At 38.7% G+C, this 22091-nt stretch overlaps 1 protein-coding gene across 1 annotated transcript in view; it reads left to right on the top strand.

Moving 5' to 3' along the window:
• Nucleotides 1–22091, top strand: part of CEP350 (centrosomal protein 350) — a 61283-nt gene that overhangs the window by 24712 nt on the left and 14480 nt on the right. The window contains exons 15-33 of the mRNA XM_065744977.1: nucleotides 28–217; nucleotides 1909–2129; nucleotides 2240–2403; nucleotides 2597–2707; nucleotides 2973–3113; nucleotides 3933–4060; nucleotides 4422–4538; nucleotides 4804–4970; nucleotides 5128–5324; nucleotides 5844–6028; nucleotides 6487–6574; nucleotides 6950–7096; nucleotides 8367–8524; nucleotides 14609–14808; nucleotides 16191–16402; nucleotides 17618–17762; nucleotides 20006–20166; nucleotides 20658–20797; nucleotides 21364–21446. Coding sequence (XP_065601049.1) covers nucleotides 28–217; nucleotides 1909–2129; nucleotides 2240–2403; nucleotides 2597–2707; nucleotides 2973–3113; nucleotides 3933–4060; nucleotides 4422–4538; nucleotides 4804–4970; nucleotides 5128–5324; nucleotides 5844–6028; nucleotides 6487–6574; nucleotides 6950–7096; nucleotides 8367–8524; nucleotides 14609–14808; nucleotides 16191–16402; nucleotides 17618–17762; nucleotides 20006–20166; nucleotides 20658–20797; nucleotides 21364–21446 — 2955 coding nt within the window. The remainder of the gene's footprint in view (nucleotides 1–27; nucleotides 218–1908; nucleotides 2130–2239; nucleotides 2404–2596; nucleotides 2708–2972; nucleotides 3114–3932; nucleotides 4061–4421; nucleotides 4539–4803; nucleotides 4971–5127; nucleotides 5325–5843; nucleotides 6029–6486; nucleotides 6575–6949; nucleotides 7097–8366; nucleotides 8525–14608; nucleotides 14809–16190; nucleotides 16403–17617; nucleotides 17763–20005; nucleotides 20167–20657; nucleotides 20798–21363; nucleotides 21447–22091) is intronic.

Genomic DNA, 22091 nt, shown 5'->3' with positions numbered 1-22091 from the left:
CCAGCTAACAACATTGTTCATTCTTAGGGTTGGAGTCTTTCAGTGGAAGTTCTCACCACATTTCTGCGGGAGAAGAAAAGATGCAGTCTGAATTAGAGCGGGGATCCCACCAAGCAAAGAAGTCCTCATTGAGTAGCAGACTTTCTAACAAAGACTACGAGCAGAACACGGATACAGACAACACAATAGAAAATTTGTCTGAACACTCCATGTTGAGGTAACATGAAGTGTGTGAATATAGGATGGCTTGTGATACAGCAGGTTGTGTTTCTAGATATGTGGAAGGAAGGTAATATAAATGTACAAATGCTGGTAGGATGAACATGCAGTAACCTTTTCCTGTATTTTATAAGTTATGGAAGGCCAAAGTTGAAAGCTGTAGTAAGAGAAAATGGGAAACAGTGATTTCTACCTACCCATGCATCCCTCAAATGCCCCTCTGTTTTTGTAAGGGAAATTGGCCAGCATCGTGGCTCTTTCAGTACCTTTAAGCATTAAAATAAAGTTTTATTTTCCTTTCCAACAAATGCTTCTTTTAAGAAGAGGGGAAAATAGTAGGTAGTCAATCTGTATGTAGTTGTCTTGATCTCTGTATTATGAAACAGATCTTTTTGGCTAGACTTGTGTATGACTAAATAATACTCATAAGCCTATCCAGCTCTGTGAAGTGATGCTTTTATCAAATGAACCACACCTCGGGAAAGAGTATAAAGTCAGGAAAAAAAACAATTTTCCAGTTTAACTGGTTATGAATGCAGCTTGTTGGCTAATTGGGCAATGAAAACCATTACAAAATACACTCAGCGTATTTTTCATTGCACATTTTTCTAAAAAGCAATAAGTAATGATCTCATGCTCACCGTGTGGATATAGAATGGTTCTGAGGTTTTAACTTACACTCATGGCTTTCACTTATACTTAGTATTTGGTTTGAAAGGTCCTTTGCCCTCTTAAGATGTGCCAAGCATGCACAGCTGAACTTCTTCCTAAGGGATTCAGACAGCTACTGTTGATTGTTCTTGGCAGAATAAAATAGGAATAGTAGATCTAGGAAGTGTCTGCATCATTTTCTGTATGTTTGAAAGTCTTTAGTTTTCTCCAACAGGAAATGTAATATTTTTGCTGTTTAAATCACCTTTTGGCCTTTCAACATTTCATTGCATTTTTGTGAAAGACATCAAGATGCAGTGCAGTGGCTTATCACATATCAACACAGTTATATCAATATGATGATAGCTTGTTTGCTTTTTAAAACTACTGCTCATCATACTCCAAAATAGAAAAATATTGCCCTGAATTTCTGGACTGAAAACAAGTTCTTTCCTCAGACTCTCAGAACAGATGCACATACAAGTGTCCTGACTTTCAGATGCCAGGTTCCTAACAGGAGATATTGAAACAGCTTGCCTGGCTATAGGCAGTGGTGTCTTGTTATCCAGATACCAGACCATGGACCAAGTTCCTGAGGCTCCTGTTCTCTTTTAGTCATCACTCCATGATTCTGCAGGAAGGCTGAATCAGTGTTGTGAACAAAGACTCCTATTCACATCAGACAGCATTATTTACTAGGGTGACTGTATTTTCTTGCCCTTATTTTAATGATCATCACAGATTTTACTGTGATTGTATCAGAATACATACTGAGTTATTTGTTTTTTGATGTGTGCTGAGTACTTGAGAGAAAATAGTATGCTGTAGCAGCTTAGCTCTAAACTGGAATATAGGTACATAACCCATTTCATGAAGTCATTTCATAAAGACATACTGGGCCTGTGCAAACTGTAAAAGAATAGGCCTTCTACATAGATCTGTATTTCTGAAAGCTAAGTTACAGCTTCTCTTTTGTCATCTTATCAGATGATGAATTGAGAGAATGTTGACACCTTTCTTTCTTGTTTTCTCTGTCAGTTTCTCAGACAAGGGAAGATCTCAGAAGATGCCAACTTCTTCCCCATCTCCAGGTTCCCAGAAAATGATGCAGTTTGATTCTGTAGTTAATACAGCAGAGAGAGCCAAGTCACCTTCTGGCTTTTCTGGAAGTGCAGCATCAGGGCTGAAGCCTCACCTAGTCTTCTCTGACTTGAGTCTGGGAACTGCTAGGCCTGCAGCAGGAGTACCCTCAGCGAGTGGTGAGTTCTCTTAAAGATGCACTACTTCCAGAGCTGTTTTATTTTTGATTATTTTATGATGCGAGGCAATGAAGCACGACAGAGTCTGACAGCTAAATCCTGTCCTTCAGGATGTATGCGCTTCTCCCCTGTTGGTCTTCAGCATCGTTTCTCAGCAGAATTGAACTACCTTACTGCCATGGAAGAGTCTGTGCGACAGCTTTCGGATGTCGAACAAGTACGAGGCATATCACTGGCCCAGCAAGAGAGCGTTTCTTTGGCTCAGATTCTAAAGGTAGTGGGAAAGATATTTTCTTGTACTGGTATTCCTAATTTGATTAATTTTCTTGTAAGATTAAAATAAATAAATAAAAGGGATGAATTATGCTTTTGTCTTACAAAAGTAATTGCAGCAAGTGGCTAAGGCAAAAAAAAAAAAGTTCTTGCATTTACTCTCCATGCTTAAAACATATCTTTCTGATCTGTAGGCACAACAGCAGCGTCATGAACGGGACTTAGCTCTTTGGAAAATCAAGGCTGAACAAGAAGCCTTAGAAAGTCAGAGACAACTGGAAGAGACAATGCAGAAGGCAGCTCAGGTAATGCTGCTCTCAAAACATGGAGTGTGTAAGAGCAAAAGTGTTGTAAGTAAATCTGTGCCTATGAATGTTCTTAATCTGAAGCTGTGGTGAAGGAATTGAATATAACTGGAAAAAACAAAACAAAACAGGCTTGTGGTGTCAATTTCAAACTTTTTTGCAGGCTTTGAGAAATGCTGTACCATACTATAGACAGTACTATACTATAGTACTTACTATAGACAGAAAATTTTGAAGGGCTGAACTATGTGTATTTTTTGCTTAGGCCCATGCAGAGACACTGCAGCATCTGGTCCAGTCACGACAGGAGGCTGTAGAAGTGCTGCAGGAGACCATGTGCAAGGCTGCAGCCAAGCAGGTGGAAACTGCACTTCTCAATACAGACACAGGTCACCAGGTTCGTGAGGTGAGATCCTGAGTGAAATAAAAAGCTGTTTTAATTTCAGTATTACTTCAGTTGCTGCCTCTAGATTATGCTCTGTTCAGTCAGTACAGCTTCTCCACCTTCATAATGTGCCAAATAATAGGACTTCAAAGGAGTGTTTCTAGCATCACTACTTAGAAGTTGGTTGGCAGCCCTAAATCCCTGATTGTGCTGCTCATGGTCTTCCAGTTAACTGACCATGCAGAATTTTGTTCTTACAGGAAAGAGTGGTGATCATGAGCATAACATCTATAATTTGTAAGCATTATACTCCATTGGGTTGAACCTGTATCTATTTCATATGAAAATCACACTAGGAAAGTAGGGGGATTTGTGGGCATCTGCTGATGTGAAACATGGAACGTGGAAGCTTGTGTGGTGTTGGAATTTAAACTTGTTTCTTCCATTCCAGTGAAAATAATATTTATCTGTGGGCATAATATGCTTTCTAATGAAAATATGTTGTTGTTTTTTTTTCCTGTTTTTAAAGACTAATGTAATAATAGATCCAAAATGTTCTGTTGCATGGTGGTCATTCTAGTGATCTAGTTAAATTGATCAGATTATGATACAGGTCATGCACGTCTATAGCTTCATGTTAATAATTCCACTACCCATAAATTAAATAAGATGTATATACAAAGCATCTCCTAACACCAAAATTGAAATGTGTGTAATTACAAACGTCTCAAAACAGTCTTATGCATTCATTCAATATAAATTGCCTGCAAGAAGGACTATTTGTTTCAAAAACATGTTGGTAGTGAAAAGCTCATTGTGTTCCTTTGTTATTGTACTCAGATGACGGAGCTGGCACGAACCCAGATCTCAGATACTGTCAGTGCTCCAGTCACCAGTTTATTTGACCATCAGCGGCAGCATCACTCAGAGTTCATGAAACAACTGAGAGCCCGAGCTGATCCAAACAGGTTTTGTCAAATGTTTTGTATCTTGGGAGGAGGGGAGTAAGATTCGTTAGTTTTTGCTTTGCATATTCTCAAAGAAAACTGTAATATTTCATAGTGTGTGAACATTTAAGAACTTAGATTCCGTCTCTGTGTCCTTTATAGTGTACCCCAAAGGAGAGATATTAACTGATTCTTTGTAGCTCTTTATAAAAGAGTAGGAAAAGATGCACTAGGTATTTCATGAGATGATTTAACTTGTCTAGGTTTTAAGTATTTTCTTATAAATTCTAGCTATTACTTCTGCTAAACTGATAAAAGCTTATGGAATCTATGTCAGTATTTAAGGCAGTGTAGGTTTACCTCAAGTGTTGTCTCTTCTCAGGAAATGTGAGACTGCTGCCATGTCACAAGGTAAAGAGGCAGGTGACTCAAAACAGACTTACTCATCAGCATTTGATAGTTATTCGGAGTCCTCGAGATCAAAGGTTCATGATCGGAGGTAAGAAGAGATTAGGTTTGTTTTTCTTCTTTTTTTTCCTGCTGTAAGAAGGAACTGGGTTTTGAAAATGCTTGCAAAGCATTTTGAGAAGCTTCCTCCAAGTTTCGGTTTTTTTTTCTTTTTAAAGAGAGAAAGTGGATATTAAACCTTAACATTGCTGGGGTGTTAATCACTGATGTGCACAGTAGTAATGTAAAATAAATGTTCTGAGGTGTGTAAAGTAGTATCTTAATTAAAAATATATATATTTTTTTTGATGAAACAGTGGTACCAACGGTCACCAAGAAAGTCCTTCCATCCCATCTTCTAAAGAGAATGAGAAAAAACTTCCCCGTCGTGAAAAGATAACTAGCAGCATTGAAGAGCAGGCTCATACTGCTGCGGATGATTCCTTGCCAAGTGATAGTATTTTATCACTGCCAGATGAAAAAGGTTAGCTGTATTTGTATGTAATGATTCTGAAAGTTATGATCTTTTTTTGCATTAGAGGATTTCTCTCCCTGTCTTTCCTACCTTTGTGGCTTTACTGGGTTGAGACAGTAAAACGACCTGTGTGATACATACTTGAGCATTAACCCACTTCCCTCAGATTCTGCTTCCATTGCAACCGAGTATTCCCTGAAATTTGATGAGTCTATGACTGAGGATGAGATTGAAGAGAAGTCTTTTCGGTCTTTGCTGCCCTCTGAAAGTCATCGTAGAATTAACTTGGAGAAGAAACGTGGTAATCGTGATGATTCTGATGAGGAAGTCTCCCCAGAAAAAAACGCTCTGTCATCTATCAAGGTGTGTCAAGTGACCATAGTGAAGATAGATTAATTGTCACTGTTTAGTTAGGCTCGTGAGTTTGTTGAGCTTTTCTGTGTGGCTTGTGTTTACAAACATTGGTTCTTTGAGCATTTGAAAACATAAGAGTTGTATGAACATCCTTTATGTCACTGTTGTGCAAGTAAGGTGATCTGTTTTGTGGAACAGTCCTTACGGGCCTCTACCTTTTCTCCTCTGGCTTTAGAGAAGAAGAGTGGTGTTTTGAGGTAGGTTATAAAAACCCAGTGGATGAATTCTTCCTAGTACTCCTGCTCACATCTGGCAGGTACAAGCAGATGCTGCTTCTTACTCTAATGAGGAGACATCCTAAAACTGTCATGCAGCGTAGGGCAGAAAAAGCTGGTCATATGTTAGCTCAGAGAGAAAAAACAGATTCCCTTCTTACACTGAACCATGTGCATACACACAGCTTGTACTTGTAAAAAGCTTTGAAATTTCTCTATTAACAAACCACGACAAATTTGCCTTGCCTTTCAGGAGCTAAGCATGCCTTTCTCAGGAGAGCAAGATAGTTTCTCTAAATTTACAATGGAGATGGTAAGACAGTACATGAAAGAGGAGGAAATGAGAGCAGCTCATCAGTCCTCACTACTTCGGCTCCGGGAGAAGGCTCTCAAAGAGAAGACAAAGGCTGAGTTAGCGTGGTTGGAACACCAGAAGAAGTAAGATGGTGTTGAGTATACACTGTTGCTGACTGATAGTTTTGTTTTTAAAATCTCCTACTTATGTGTTTTTGGTAATACTTTTCTTCTACCCACTCCTCCCTGATTAAGTATCCGTGGTTGAACAAATCTTCTGACTTTTGTAATCTACGCAAATGTTATTGCCACTTGGAAAGAGCAGAACTCAGTTTGTAAGTGTGCTTTGATGTTTAAGTTGAACGTGAATAGATGGAGGGATTTCACAGAAACAGGAGAACATCCAGTGTTTTATCTTAGAGAAGGTAGTGCCCATCCATTACTTCACAAATCTTAATTCAAGAACGTGCATACTCTTCTGCAGGTGAAAAAGTGTAATTTATTTTTGAAGGTAAAAGACTGTTGTTGTTCACTTGTGTTGTTGGTTTTGTTTTGTTTTTTCTTTTTTCTTATTTGATTATCTCTTCCAATCTGCCTCGCAGGCATTTGCGAGACAAGGGAGAGGACGATAAGATGCCCCCTATTCGAAAGAGGCAGCGTGGTCTTCTGCGGAGATTGCAGCAGGAAAAGGTAACGGATGCTTTCTAGGAAAATCCTGTTGAAACTCCTGTGTAGTCTTTCCATGCTTTGGAAACTGTAGAAGTTAAGAACTGACAGCTCTGTGCCAGGCTTCGGGATAGAAAACCAGCGTTATTCCTCACCGTATGATTATTTACCTTTTGATAATATTTAACATGTTGTTTTAAAGGGTTCTTCTATATCATTAATTGGGTTGAGACCTGGACGTAATAATTGATCTTTTGTTCTCTGCTGCTGGAACTGTAGGCTAATTATTTCATCACAGTTTTGGTAACTTTAATCTCATATCATGGTCACTGAGAGTTTCAGAATGTGTTGGAGAGCTGCCTGTCAAAGTTCTTTTGCTTAATCTTTTATACCTAAAAGGCAGAAATTAAGCGTCTTCAAGAGGCTAACAAGGCTGCTCGGAGGGAGAGGCAGCTAATCCTTAAACAGCAGGCAGAGATAGAACGAATCCGTCAGACTACAATGAAACTGCAGGAAAAACTGAAATCTGCGGGAGAAAACAAGCTCGTAAGTGTTCAGTACGGGAGCCTGAGTCTTCCCTCTTTGTGCAGCTGGTATTTAACTCAGCTACTGGCTTCAAAGCTACTAGATTGCACCTATCACTTGGGAACTTTATCTGCTTAAACTGTCTGATCCTGTTTATTCCAGTAATTCTCTCTCTTTATCTTCTTCAAGTTGTTGTTTGAGGAAATGTGTGTGGAAGAGTATTAGCAAATGTCTTGTCTACTGTCCAGTTAAAACAAGAAGGAAGGTGACAGATTCTTTAGGAGGCTCTGCTGTGATAGGACAAGGAGAAATGGTTTCAAACTAAGAGGGGAAATTTAGACTGGGTATAAGGATGAACTTTGTTGTAATAAAGGTGGTGAGGCAGAGGCACAGGCTGCCCAGAGAGGTGGTGGTGCCCTGTCCCTGCAGACAGCCAAAGTCAGGCTGGATGGATGGGGCTCTGGGCACTGATGGAGCTGTGAGTGTCCCTTTTCACTGCAGGGGAGTTGGACCTGGCGGCCTTTAAGAGGCCCTTCTAACTCAAACAACTCTGTGACTCTATGGTTAATTCTCAGGCTTTGGTAATGACTTTGGGAATATCAGCTGAAGGATTTTTGGGTCTCTTGGATTCTTATTCTGTTTGATTACTTATCCGATAAAAGAACTAAAATGTAAGTTCCAAAACATAAGCTTGCTGCTTTCTGTGTTTCAGTGTTTATTTAAGTTTCTTACATCTTCAGCACTGACACACAGGTTGCCCAGACAGGCTGTGGATGTCCTCTCTTTGGAGGTGTTCAAGGCCAGGCTGGATGGGGCTGTGAGCAACATATTCTGGTGGGAGGTGTACCTGCCTATAGCAGGGGATTTGAAGTAGGTGATCTTAAAGGTCCCTTCCAACCCAAACCATTCTGGGATTCTGAGATCAAGACAGGGTTTGGTAATGACCTGAATCCTTGCAAAATTCTGGAAATGCAAGTTTAATAATAATGAGAGGACTAGTTTCCTGTTTGGGTAACTGAATTCTTGTAGGATTTTTTGTTCTAGTTAAGAGTCAAGGGAGAACTTAATTTGTGTTGGGGAAAAAGTGTACAAAAAATGTTTTCTAATGAAATGAAGTTGGAAGATAAAGTTAAAATAGTAGGTGGACAGACATAACCTGAAGTATTATTTAATATAATCTGAGTATAAGTGAGATCGATTAACACAGTTTAAAAATAAACTAAAAAGAAAAAGGTTAAATTTCCATGCTTCTAAGGTTGTTGTTTTTGGTTTTTTAAATGTATGATTGCAGGAGCTTCCCAGTGAGGATGATATCAAGCAGAGCAATGCTTCCAGCCCACTTCCAACCGATGCAGAAACACGCAGCCCTTCCCCAATATCAATCTCCAGCAGTGAGACCAGTAGCATCATGCAGAAACTTAAAAAAATGCGCAGCAGAATGGATGAGAAGTAACTAAGTTTTCTTTTCTATTACAAAGCTTTACTATTTTAGTAAAAACAAATCAGTTCAGCCAGTATCTGCACTAGAAATGGTTATAATAGAAAGACTACAGTGGTGTTGATATGACGTACAGTGATGTCTTTTCAGAATCAGCCTGAAAAAGAATTGATTATAAGCATTGGTAGAGCTATATTAATCTCTGAAAAGAGTGTTGTACAGGTTATGTTTGTTTTTTTTTTCATGAGTACAGAGATTGGAGTCAGTAAGAGCATATCAGTTTAAGAGATTATGACATCTGTACTTGGCAGGAGAATGAATTGACTTCAGCTAAACATTGCATCTTGTCAGACTTCTTACAATGAAATACCTTAAATCAAGTGATGAAAGTGGTCTCTATATCTTCTATTTCTTCTTTTCACTTTTATTTTAAAGGAAAATAAATACAGATACAGGGATCGAGACTGCAATTACAGTGGCAATCTCTATCTGATATTGAAGTATAAGTTATTCTGGCAGTCAGCAATGATAATCTTGTGGAAAACTAGTAACTGAGTTTGATATCTGTTTCACAGAAAGCTGGGGAGCTTGTGTGTGACTGAGAAGACAGTTAAGACTTTTTGTATTTCTTAAGTGGTCCACAGGTTGGAAAAAAAAAAAAAGCTGAAAACAGCTGTTAGTCTTCAGAGGAAGTAATCAAGTGTGTGTGAAGTTACTGTGTCTGGAAACTAAGGCTGAGTCTGTTGATTTCACCTGTTAAGTTGTTTTGAATCAAATAAATCGTTTCTTGACCTTCTCAGTGCAGGAACTGCTTCGTTTGCTTTAAGCATTTCAAGTGTCAGCAGCGTGTGCTCGTTAGTTTGAAGCCCTCCATTCTTACTTGAGGTTAACCCGTTCGAAATCTGGCCTGTGCCAGTTAATGCCAAGTAATACTCTCTGCTTAAACATTTTTTTTCATTAGAACCAAGATATGTGTGTACATTTTAGTTCATGTGGTGATCTTTGTAATGTCCTTTCTCTTGAAACTCATAGCAGTTAGAGCAAACATAAAAAAAAAGCAAGTGCTGCAGTTTGTTAAGACAAGCTGTCTGTGACTCCTTAGCACCTTGGTTGCATGTAATCGTTTGGGAAGGACATTTCCTATACCTGCATGTTTGTGTATGCTGGAGATTAAACAATCCAAAACATTAAAACAGTGAGGACTGGTGTAAGTACTGTGTGGGGAAGAAGAACAAATCCACATTCTGTTTAAATAGTCTCCAAATTCAAGCCTGAATTGGATGCTTTGTTATTCTGACCCTTCTGATAGGATCTAGTGGACTGAAAAAACAAAATCACAAATGGTATTTCAAGTTTCTGCAAGATTGTATTTCTGAAACAACTCCTAGCATTCTGAGTTGTGTGCAAAACACCACTTGCATAGCAACAAACTTTCCCTAGGTATGTGTTGAGGTTGGTAAATTGCTTAAGAGGGAAATCAGAAATAAGCTCAGAAGGAAAATCATGGAAACCTGAGTGGAGATGACCTGCAAGCAGAGCAAGTTCTTTAAGTCTTCCTTTTCCTTCAGTTACAACATACAAAGTTTTGAATGGTAATACTGTGTTACAAAACCAAATCACAGCATACGAATTTTGATATTATATTACTACTAATGTTAATACTGTAAAAGATTATAAATATATTTGTGTTCAAATCTTCTTTTGCCACTTTCTTTCAGGTAGCCCTTTTAGTCAGTATTGTTTTTGAAGTCTTCACTTTATTCCTAAGCAACACTTGTAATTCCAGTATGAATTACATATTAGTAAATGAATCTCTTTAGAACTACAGAGGGTAATAACAGATACAAAAGCATGCTTTATCCTTAAGAATATTTTATTGCAAGTCCAAAATGCTTGTCATCCTGAGCACATGTTTCAAAAGGGTAGGTGTCAGGATTCCAGCTGAAGAAATTACTGTGAATAATCAGTAGTCATCAAGTGAAGGTTGTACTTGTGTGTGATGCAATGTATATGGTCATGCATTTTTTCATTTTATAGTTTTGTCTGATTGCTGTACAATCTCAAAGTATTTTATGTAAATGTAAATTATTCCCCAGAACTTCAGTCTTATTGATTGCATAGCTTTTGCACACATCTTGCAGGTTGTCTTGATAGTGTGCTTATCGATTGAAAAATGGTGCCAACTTGATACCTAATTTTTATATCCTTGTTCATAAAGTACCTAAGAATAACATTAACATAATATTTACTTAAAATATATTTAGGGAACTGTCTGTTTGAAAGCCAAGTTGTGTAATACTGCCAATGGAAAGAAGCTGAATGAGTAAAATGCACGAGAACTAGAGAGACCCTTCCTTATCTATGAGACAGCTCTAATATCGCTTCTGTTAAAAGGAGAATGAAAGAGTTGTTCTGTTTTAGTAATAATTCATGATTCTGCATAGCCTGCATGTGAACAGGAGCATGCTCTGTCAAAGAGAATTAACCCCTCTGCCCATGCTTGCCTTGCATATGCAGCTTTAATGATAATTTGTACAGCAGAAGAACTGATGAAATGCTCATTTGCTTTTGCTTTCTTTAATATGCTTCTTACCCTGCTTTGTAGTTGCTACAGAGCTGTGCAGAGCATGATATTTTGCTATAAATACAATAATATGCTAGGAATGAGCTTAAAACAGTCTTCCATTAGGAAGTAACATTTCAGTCAGTGTTAAGTTTATGTAGTTTAGGAAAATATAGGCATTATCTTTCTGCAGAAATGAAAGAGGCGTTATGTGAGTATTCTGAGACCAAGTCCATGCTTTATTGCAAAATCAAAGAGCAGCTGGAAGTTGAATATTTCAGACTACTTCTGGATTTGCTCGAGTTTCTTTAAATAAGTTTATCTGTTTTTAAGTTTCAAACTGGCAAAGCTGTGCGTACTACACAGGCAGCTTAATGCTAAATAATATTCTGTCGAGGTTTAGAATAGCATGAGTTGCAAAAAGCTGAGGTTGAGATATTGGCAGTGCATGTGGAAGTTTGTGTCAGACTAATAGAACTTGAAAAATTTAAAGCAAAGCAGAGCAATGTGAAAGTAGCATGCCTTTAACTAACAGAAAATGGAGTGTTATAACTTATGCACAAGTGTATGTGTCCTTATTACCTTCTGCATAACAATGTACGATTTTTCTACCCGAGGTGTTAGGCTAAATGCTACTAATTTTAAAGTCTTTGCTAGATGCTGTCCTTTTCTCATTCTTCCTGCCTTTTTTGCTTAGTTTTAAACTCTTCCTCCTTATTTTGTAGACACTGCTCTCCTGTTCACTACTTCTTCTCTGTCTTTACGTCTCACCACTGGGCCTCTCTCAGTGTCTGTTTTCCCAACCTCCACCCCAAATTCCAGCTGTATATCTACAACCAATTGGTCAGGTAACTGTACCTTTCTCAAGTGATAGACTCTTTGATAGAGCATGCTCTGTTCAGTCCTAAAAAGTCAAGAGGTTCTTCATCACTGAACAGTTTTGACACTTTCCACACCGGTTTCAGATTAATCTCTTGTTGCTGCTGCATTCTGAGTAGCAGACAGGCAGTTTGCTTTACTTCCACTGTCCATTTGCTACTCCAGAACAGCAGTTGAAACACTAATTGGGATTTAAAATCTGTGTGTGTTTGATATAAATGCAGTCCTGCTGTAGGTTAACACTCCCAGGTTATTATTTTTGGAATAGGCAGACCAAATATGTGACCTTAGCACCAGAGAAATAGTTAGACTTTGGAAATTATGATGATGTAAGCTGAGTGCTTCTGCTTCCCCTTTGCTCCTGTAGATTTCCTGCCTTGGAGATACCAGATGTGGTTCTTCCATTTCTATTTTTTTTTTCTCCCTGTGAAGGTGCCCCTGCTGTTGAGGCTGAATTGTGCCCTTGGTGTTGCAACTGGAACCCTCTAGACTGTAGTAAATGCTAAGGCAGTATGCATGCTTCCTTGTGCTGGTTCTGACCTTTTAAACCCCTAGGTTATAAAAGGGTCTGCATCTTTAGCCGTGCTCATTTAATCCTCTTCTTCCTAAAGCATGAATGTTTGAACCTTCTTTCTTCACTTTCAGTGCTCTTTTTGACCAACTTGTAGTTTTCTTATTTAGTTGGTCTTTACATGGTGACTAGTTTTATGATAATTTAGTTAATTCTGCTCCTGCTTGTGGCCTCCTGGGTTAATTCATTCAGCGTTGCTGTTGAAGAGTCTTGCACCTTTGTGTCCATTTATTTCAGCTGTTCTCTTGAACTGTATTCCAACTGGAATTGCCTGCCCCGATGAGGTGAAACAACTAGTGAGGGAAGAAGAAAAAGTCTGCATTGAGATAATTATCGTAGTAATGACCTACATAACAAGTTCCAAATATATGACCTACTTGATTAATTGGAACCCATGCGTATCTGAAAGTAAGAGCTGATAAATCTGGCAGGGCTAGTGAAAGACAGCGTAGACAAACGTGTCTGTCTGTTACGTTTGTAGTGCAATTACCACTGGTAATCTAGCTTCTTAATGTTATTAATCTGTCACTTTTACTCTGTAAGAGTAGATGTTTGATGCTTATCTCTAGGAAGTGATTAAAAAATACAGACAATCGTGGCATCTGCTAGCTGAAAGGTGGCAGGTATTGCAGGCTGATAGAGGTGCTGCTTTTCATCTGCCCTTGCTCTGACTATAGGAAAGAGGTGTGTGTGCATTTCTTCCTGGCTTCTGAAACTTTTATCTTCACATCATCACTTTTCCACCGGATCTGAATCTGTCTTAAAGGAGGAATCATCAGAATCTTAATCTTTCTGATGAACTGCCCACTCATTTTTCCCAGGAACAGAAAGAGCAACACTAAGTGAGCAAACAAGCAGTGTGCCTCAACAGGTGAGACTTGCAGCTTACCCAGTTGGCTGTTGCAGTCTCTGTATGTAAAATGATTGTTTGAAACATGGGAGATAAAAAGCATAAATGGAATTGTTAACCGCTTTGCAGCTTAAAAACATCAATGCTAAGCATTTGGGTTGTGTCAAAAACTACAAATTATAAAGGCACCTTCAAAGAAAAGTCTCCCAGGACTTTGAAGACTGCTTTTTGAGGCACCACGCCTTCTGTGCCCTTTGGAGCACTCTCTCTAGCTGGCAAAACCCATCTTGTTTTCAGAAGAGCGATTCTATGACATTCAGAATATCATGTCAGGGGATGAATGGATTGATGTACACTCTTCTCTAGAGCTGGCACGTTACAAGTGTGTGCAGTTGATATTAACTTTCCAGTTACTATCTTAAAGACTGAATGCTATCTCCTTGATAACTTTAATATCTAGGTATAAGACCAGAGGTGATTCTGTTCAGTAGCAGGCAAGGAGAACTAGTATATGTGCACAAACTTACTCATGCTTGTGACATTTTACATTAATTTCCTCATTTCTGAGGTTTTGTGCATCACCTGAGAGCTCTTTGTCACCAATCAAAAAGATCTGCAGATTTTCAGCATGAGCTTTCTTTCTTCTCTTAGTTTTAAACTAGAAGCCAGGTCTGTTAGTAAGGTGGGAGAACTGTCCCACATCCTTACCCTCCTTATGTCATCAGCCGATGATTAACATTCCGAGTGTGGCAATCCAGAGGTGGTACTCAAAGGAAGAAGGATAAAAGCTCCAGCAATTCCAGTAAATCTTCCAGGTGGATTATTAATACAGGAACACCTCTTATAAATAGTTATTTAGAAAGAACTGTGAGGCAACTGGGGCCGCAATATTTCTCTGTCATTGGAATTAGCAAAAAGATAGGTTCATTTTTCTAACAGTCACGGCTTTCTTGAGGGTTCCAGTTTCATGCCAAAGGTACTTCTCATGTTCTAAAACTAGGAACTGACCACGTTCATTTTAATGAATATATTATTAGCACTTTTAAAGTATATTTTACAATATACTGCTTTATTTACTGCAAACTAAATAAAGTCTTCTTTACATGTCAGGAGTCTAGGAGACGATAGTTCGGATATTTCCCTAGCAAACAATGTGAATAGCTAAAATTCTGGGAATTGTGGCAATAGAGGGTCTGGTTTTGGGGGTCTTTGACTGTCTTCTGCTCTGTTAGGTTCCTCACTAAGCGAGAACAGAAGCTGATGCAGCGTCGACAGCATGCTGAAGAATTGTTGGAGTGGAAACGCCGCCTGGATGCGGAGGAAGCAGAAATACGGCAGATAGAAAAGCAGGCTTTGGCTGCCTGGGACAAAGAGTTGCTTAAAACCAAAGCAGCCAAGAAGGAACTGGGGGATCTGAGAACCGAGCCCAAAGGTACTAGGAACTTTGGGAGGAACTTATGCAAATAGCACAAGTCAAACATAATCTGACAGAATAATTGCCTGAGTTTGCACTTCTTTTATTCTGTGATCCTGTGGGTGGTTCTTTTCTCAGTTTCTGCAGTCTTTAACGCCTTTGGCCCTGTACTTTTTACCCCCATTTTAGACCTTAGTCACACGTGAATTCCAGTTTTGCTGTGTATCTTCTTGTGTGTTTCTACATACAGTGTGAAATCCATTTCTGTCTTTGCAGAACAGAAATGTTACGTGATCCTTTGCCGATCTTACCCTGAACTCACCCCTGTTCAGTAAATGTTTGAAATCTGCAACTGTACTGAAGTATGCTAGGGTGTAGTTAGTATGAATTATGCTATTCTGAGAAAAAAAGTTCCCAAACCTTAGGAGCTTCAGTTTTATCACTCATGTCTTAAGTGGAACGTACTTTGAGCATGAAGCACAGAGAACAGCATTGGGAGAAAGAAATGAAACTTCAGGGATTGTTCTCAAAATAATAGTTTTTCCTCCACTGTTGAAAGCAGGAGATTGCACCTTCAAGGAGCTATGGGAATTCAGGTTTATGTCCTATTACGTTTGTAATTGAAAAGCCTCGTGGATTTTAGTCATCTGGAAAACACTTTGAAGATGCCGTGTCTGCAAGTCATTAAGTTCCAATGAGGAAAAATTCAGCATGCTGAAGACAGAGGCTTGGATGAGAAAACACATTTACTTTCTGTTAATTGTGTCTACCAGTAAGCACTGGAGCATGGCCCTGCTTCAGAAGAAGTTCCTCTCCCTAGCCTTTGCTCAAGTATTAAATAGTTCTTCATGGCTGCTTCCATAATGTGACTCCTGCGGAATTTAGTAAACAGGAATATTGAAAACCCAACTTATTATTTTACTTATTGCCATTTGAGAGACTCATGATGAAATCACAACATTAAAATGTTCTCTGCAACTGTAAAGGAAGCAATCAATTCTAAATTCAAGATCTGACTTGTAGATTACGTGCTCCACCATGACTTCTTTGGACTAATAGTGACTCTTGCTGTCGCACGGCTAACTGGAAGGACAGGTTTCCCTAATAATATTTCTGCAGTATGTTGGCTGGAGAATGTTAACATATTCTGAGGAGTTTTTTGGTTTTGACATTTGACAATCACCAAGATGTTTGGTAGTTTTAAATCATAGTTCTCTGGTAAACATCTTTTTTCATACGAAGTATTTGAAAGTCAGTGTCTAGTGAGTGAAATAACACATACCCATTTGGCATAGGTTGATAACAGTTACTACGTTATATGCAGACAGTAATTACTCTGAAGGCATCTGAGCCAGTGAAGATTCTTACACTGTTTCTTTTCTCTCATTATTCCATCTCAGAAACGGGCAGTGAAGAAGGGTCTCCAGTGCCGCCTTGCTCTCGTCTGAACAGTGAAAGCTCTGTCCCAGAAGAGCTTGGCAGTCTAGTTGCTGAGTCTGTCCCATTGGAGACGATGGGCCACGGGCAGCCAGAAAGCCCAGATCAGAGTACAGTTAATGAAGAAATGATTTATTCTGAAGACTTCAAGTCCTCTACCTCACCTGGCAAAATTGTGAGTGAGCTTTCCATGTTATATACATTCTTACGCCTCTAAAAGGAGAGGACAAGTAGTAGTCTTCCCAGTTGTTGAAGCAGAGATTAAACTATGGTGTGTAATACCACTGCACGTCATTGTGAGTAAACATTGTGATCAGTTACGTTCTTCGAAGTCTTGATGAAAAATTGCCTGAACACAGAGTTTCAATGTTTTTAAGTCTGTAGGTAGTCTTGCAAAATGTTCTGTGTGTGTCACGTTGGTATGCAGTATTAAGTGGCGGAACACTGACCCAGTTAAACAGTGTGTATTAGCTGTAGGCGAGCTTGTCACCATTGTATGAATTCTTTGAGGCTGAGGAAACTATGCCATGTTCTTCTGCCTTGCTTTATTTGCATGTTTCCAGAAGTATAGCTATAGGATGAGGAAGCATAGCTGTAATCTGGTACAGTCCCTTGAGTTTCAGATTATGACTGCTTTCTAGTTAATTCAGCCTTACTGTTCTGTTCCAGTAGTTACTCCTGCTTGGTTGGTAGATTTGATAACTTTGCCTTGCACTGTATCAGAGAGGCAAAAAAATGCATTTGCTGTGAAGGCAGAAAAAGAACTGCTCCTGTAGGCTTCTATTTCAGATAATTCCTTCTTGTAAATTTTTCTGAGAATATAATGAGGTAAAATATCTAATGTGCACCAGGGGTTGCAATTGAGATGTGTGAAAGGTTTGTAGCATAATACTGAAGCAGTAAGCAGCATTTTGGAGTAGTAGTTGTTGCTCTTAGAATTGTTTGTGTGGCTACAGAGTGACACTGCTCTCCTTTAGTGATTTAGAATGGCATCGCTCACCTTTTACATGAAATGATCCTTTTGGATTCACAGGTATATTTAAAAGGTGTTCTGATGCCCTTGATTGTCACTTGTGAATACAGATATATTGAACCCTCTGAGTTGCAGCCTTGTCAGTTCCCTTAAGTAGTAAGGGAGCAGTCTGAGCACGTTTGTTAAGTCCAGCTTTAAAGTAAACAGTCTTTTATTGCTACTGTTGCTATTTTTGTGCTATTATTATTTTGACAAACTAAAGTTGTCTTAAGACAGCTTGGGTAGGTGCCATTGCTTATGAGGTGTTCTGTAGTCATGCCAGTCTCTCCTTGTAACTAGCTCCTGATGGCAGTGATCTGTTACTTTGAGAGTGAGCTTTCCATGCAGTTACTCATTTGTCTTTTTCTTCTCTCCTAGTCTCCTCCCAAAAGCAGCTTATCTGTATCGAGGCAAGATTCCAGCAAAGGCAGCCATAGAACTGGAGGACAGCTCCGTTCTCCTGTGAAGTCTCATCAGATATCTCACAGTTGGTCTGATGAGTCTTTATCTATGACACAGTCAGGTAAGCATAATATTTGCTTGGATTTAAATTACTGTTTCAAAGCTAGTCATTTTAATAAGTAAGTTTTCAAAGCAGACCTAGATATGGGAAAGCAGGCAAATTCCTGCAAAATGCTGGGTTTTGATGTTCTGTTGGGAATATTTTCCCATGATATTGTTTGATCATTTCAGCATAAGGAGGCCCATATATATTTGTTCAGATTCCTGCAAACAGTTGTGAAGAGGAGTCAGTAGTTAAGGTGTTCAGAATTTTAATACACCAAGATGAGTTGTGCTTTTAATAAGCACCACTTCTTCACTCCTCATATTTTAAGAAAGCAGAATATGGTTCAGCATATAAACATGATTGTTCTTCTGAACACAGCCTGGCCTTTGAAGACACATAGCCCTGTTTCTCATGGCAGTACAAGTGAGCCCACTGGACCTACACTGGCATATGCATGGCACTTGGACATTTCATGACACATGCAGAATAACTTCGTCAACAGGCAGGACAGTGGATTATCAGAAGAAAGTTGTTCATGTTAGTTTTCACAAATGAGCCTGACACAACAAGTATTTCTTGCTTCCTCATGTCCTAAGTCTCACTAGCACAGTGTATACTCATGGGACCTGGGGAAAGAAGTCTAGTAATGTTTGTCACTAACTGTAGAAATTCGTACCATATGCAAGCACTTAAGAAAATAAGTCTTTTTTTTAACTTTTGGGTTTTGTTTTTGGTGTTGTTGTTGTTGAGGAGAGCTTGAATTGCATGCTGTAAAATGGGGCCTGAGGTTGTGTTTTGAGATGTTAAGTACAAGATCTACCATACAGACTCCTATCAAGACTTCTAACCCAATATCCAAGTGGGCTACCAGTGAATACTTAAGAGAGAGAATATACAAAGTGAACTGGCAGAGTGCAGTCCTTTCCCTAATGTGCTCTTGCAGTCTGTTAGTCATGTAGACTTCGTGAGCAACCATAATCTGTGGAGTCACCATCATAAGCTCCATTGATCTGTGAAGATTGTTTTGAACATTTCTCTGCTTTAAATCTCTGAATAATCTTATATTCCACAGTGTAGTTGTTAACAGCATCACAAACATACTCCTTATTAGCAAATGAAGTAGCATTTTCCTGCATAGTATTTTTTTTCTTTTGATTCCTTGAGTGAATATAAGTTTTTAGTGGAAGAAAAATGAAATAGTTCTTTCTGTTCTATGTCCTGGCTGTTGTTTGACTGACAGATAGCTTCACTTGCGTACATAAATCTCTGTCTTCACAGTGCTTGATGTAGCAAGCTTAATAATCTAATCCTTTCTGCCATTTTTTTGTTAATATGTAAGTGCAGTAGTAATAATTTTAAAGCAGATACTCTGCTGGATATAGAAATGAATGCATAATACCTAGATACTTGCACTGTGTTATTGCTATTGGCATTCTGGAGGGCAGTTTGCAGCCCAGTGAAGCATTCAGCAAGTTGATAAACTTATGTTCAAGTTCTGACTGAAGAACCACGTAGGAAAGCCATTGTGAATAGCGTAACAGGCAACATTAGTCATGAAAATAAAGTCTTAGATGTCAAATGAAAGTGACAGATGTAAAAAAGGGGGAATTCCATCAAGAAAGTGCTGGTTTCATAATAAATCGTGCCTCGGAAAAGTGGCAGATCTTCCAAGCTATTGAGTAGTAATGATGTCATTGCTGTGCCCTGATGCACACGAAGACAAGCTCATCAAAGATGAGAGCATGCACAGTTTTTTCTTTAATGAGTTGATCAATAAAAGCTATAATTACATAGCAGTCACTTAGCCTTCAGGAGGAGTTTAGTACGGTGGTATCATGAAGTACTTGTGATTAGTAAGTGAGATGCCATTCTTTTCATGCCTTTTTTTTTTTAATTCTGTAGATGCTACTAGCAGCTGTTAGTGGAAAAAGAAAACAGTAGTTTGTATTTGCTGGCTGTTGCAGAAGTCCTTCCCGATTGTTTGTTGTCTTGTGAAATGAACTTGATTAGCAAAATGTGCTGTTCCCACTAGCTGACTAGGTAGTACAGAGAACTTATTTTCTAGCACCTTCAGTAGAGCAGTTTCCTGTGTTATACATGAGGATCTAAGATTCCAGTTCAGGTTTTGCAGCACTGAAATTAACATAAGTTCTTCAGTGTTTCACTTGGATAACATTTTATCTTTGCTGTTCATTGCTTTACGTGGAACTGTTTTGTGATAGGCAAGTTATTTAAAGGCTAAAACTGAACTTTTTCAGAAACAACTTCTGATCAGAGTGATATCGAAGGACGAATCAGAGCCCTGAAGGATGAACTTCGGAAACGGAAGTCTGTGGTTTGCCAGCTGAAAAAGGAACAGAAAAAGAGGCAAAAGGAGAGACTGAAAGCCCAGGAGGCCAGTCTGATCAAGCAACTGGAGGTTAGGAATAGTAGAAGAAAGGCAAAGTGAAAGCCAAGACTGTTAGCTGTGAACAAATCATTGTAATACAGATATTGTTGGCTAACTATTGTATCAGCAGCTATGAAAGATGTGTTACTGCAATGGAGATAAGACTGTGTTTTGGCTATTTAAGTGTTTTCAGTAATGAAGCAGTGCCTTGGAGGCAAAGCCACGTGCTTTAAAATGTGTGTAAGAGGTTTTGGACAGTATTCGGGTGGGGGATTGTGTAAGTTTGTGCACATTAGTATCCCAGCTTGGATTTAAGAGTGTTGCTCATGTAATTTGTCTTTGAAAGTGAAGTATTATCTTCTGGGATTTACAGCTGCTGAGCTTTAGGAAGTTAAAGAGATTGCTTTACATAGAAACTGAGTGTCCTTAAGTGTTTGAGGCTGAACATTATTTGCTTAAGTAAGTTTTGTTTACAGTTATGGTTTAGTACCTTAACAGCCACAACTTTTTCTCTTGCTCAGTCATATGATGAGTTCATCAAGAAGACCGAAGCAGAGCTGAGCCGAGATCTGGAGGCATCACCCACAGCCAAACCTCAGATTAAAACTCCATCCTCTGCTACTGCTGAAAAACCTAAGATCAAGGCACCACCACTCCATAGGTAAATGGGATTTCTTCTTCCCGAGATTATTCTGAAGCCAATAGAATGCTGTTAGAGCAGAAATTGTTTGTGCAAGGAAAGCACTTCCTCAGTGCTCTTCTTTAAAGTGCTGGACTGTGGCAGTGCACTGCTGACACATGTGCTTACCACATCAGGCCCAAAGCAGTTATGATGCACTGTCTCTGGGATCGTATCTCATTTCTGTCCTGCCCAGCCTCTCAGGCCTTGTTTTCAAGTTCTTTCTGGGTAACATTTCTTGACTGAGCAAGAATTTGCAAAATGATTGTTTGGATTACTTAGGCAAACTATTCAACTTAAACTTGGTTTGGATCTTATGTTTTAAAAGGGGGATTATTCACCTGACTTCTGCGCTATTACTACAATATTTTAAGTGTTTCATTTTCTCCAGCAGATGGTGCAGTTTTAGTGCATTTTTTCTTCTTAAAATAAGTTTGGTTTCAGTATTGTGTTAATAGATACTTGTATTTCTGTTTTTATTTGTTAAAAACAACAACCAAAAAACCCCGAATGCTCTCAGTTCACTCAATTTGATTTTTCAAATGTAGGCCAGAGACAGCCAAAAACTGGAAATCTCTGACTGAATCAGAGCGATCAAGAGCATCTTTGGAATCCATTGCAGAGCACAGAGGTATGTAACTGGAGAAATCAGTACTACAGGTGAAGATCTTGAAGCCTGACTCCTTTAAACTTCTTTAATGTTTTCCTTCTCAAAGGGGTTCTAAGAGAATGTGCAAGCTAGTGATGAAGCTATATTTTCACTTCTCCGTGTTTTACTTGTAGAAATATTTTGAGGGTAGAATTCCTTTAATTATGGCTCCCCAACTTGCTTCCCTGCTCACCCAATTTTGAAACCCTACAGTATTTGAGTTCCATGTTTTAAAGGAATTATCTAGTGAAAAATAAAAATGGTTGATGGGAGATGCTGTCCCTTTTAAAAAGTAAAACCACTTTATTTTACTGCATATATTGTTACATTAGTTGTACACTATAAATAACTAATTTTTTTGTCATTGTTCATGCTTCATCATTTCTACTTAGAAGGCTTCTGCTTTTGCTCTTTCTCCAAATATTCAGTATTTAGTTTTATTCTTGTTGAAGTTTTTATAAAACTAAAATTATGTGACAGCTTTTTTCCTTTTGCTTTGTTTCCTGTTCCTCTATCACTTGAGGAAAATAAGGAAACCAAACTAATGAAGGCTTGAGAAGTAGATGTTTAAGAACAGGTTTCTTTGAGATACTTTTCAATGTTTTGCTGTCATTAGATAGTTGCTGT

This window comes from Cyrtonyx montezumae, unplaced genomic scaffold (genome assembly GCF_038088225.1).
Source record: "Cyrtonyx montezumae isolate F1298 unplaced genomic scaffold, pur_monq_1.0 scaffold_1, whole genome shotgun sequence".
Taxonomy (NCBI): Eukaryota; Metazoa; Chordata; class Aves; order Galliformes; family Odontophoridae; genus Cyrtonyx; species Cyrtonyx montezumae.
This window is presented reverse-complemented; position numbering and strand designations above follow the sequence as displayed.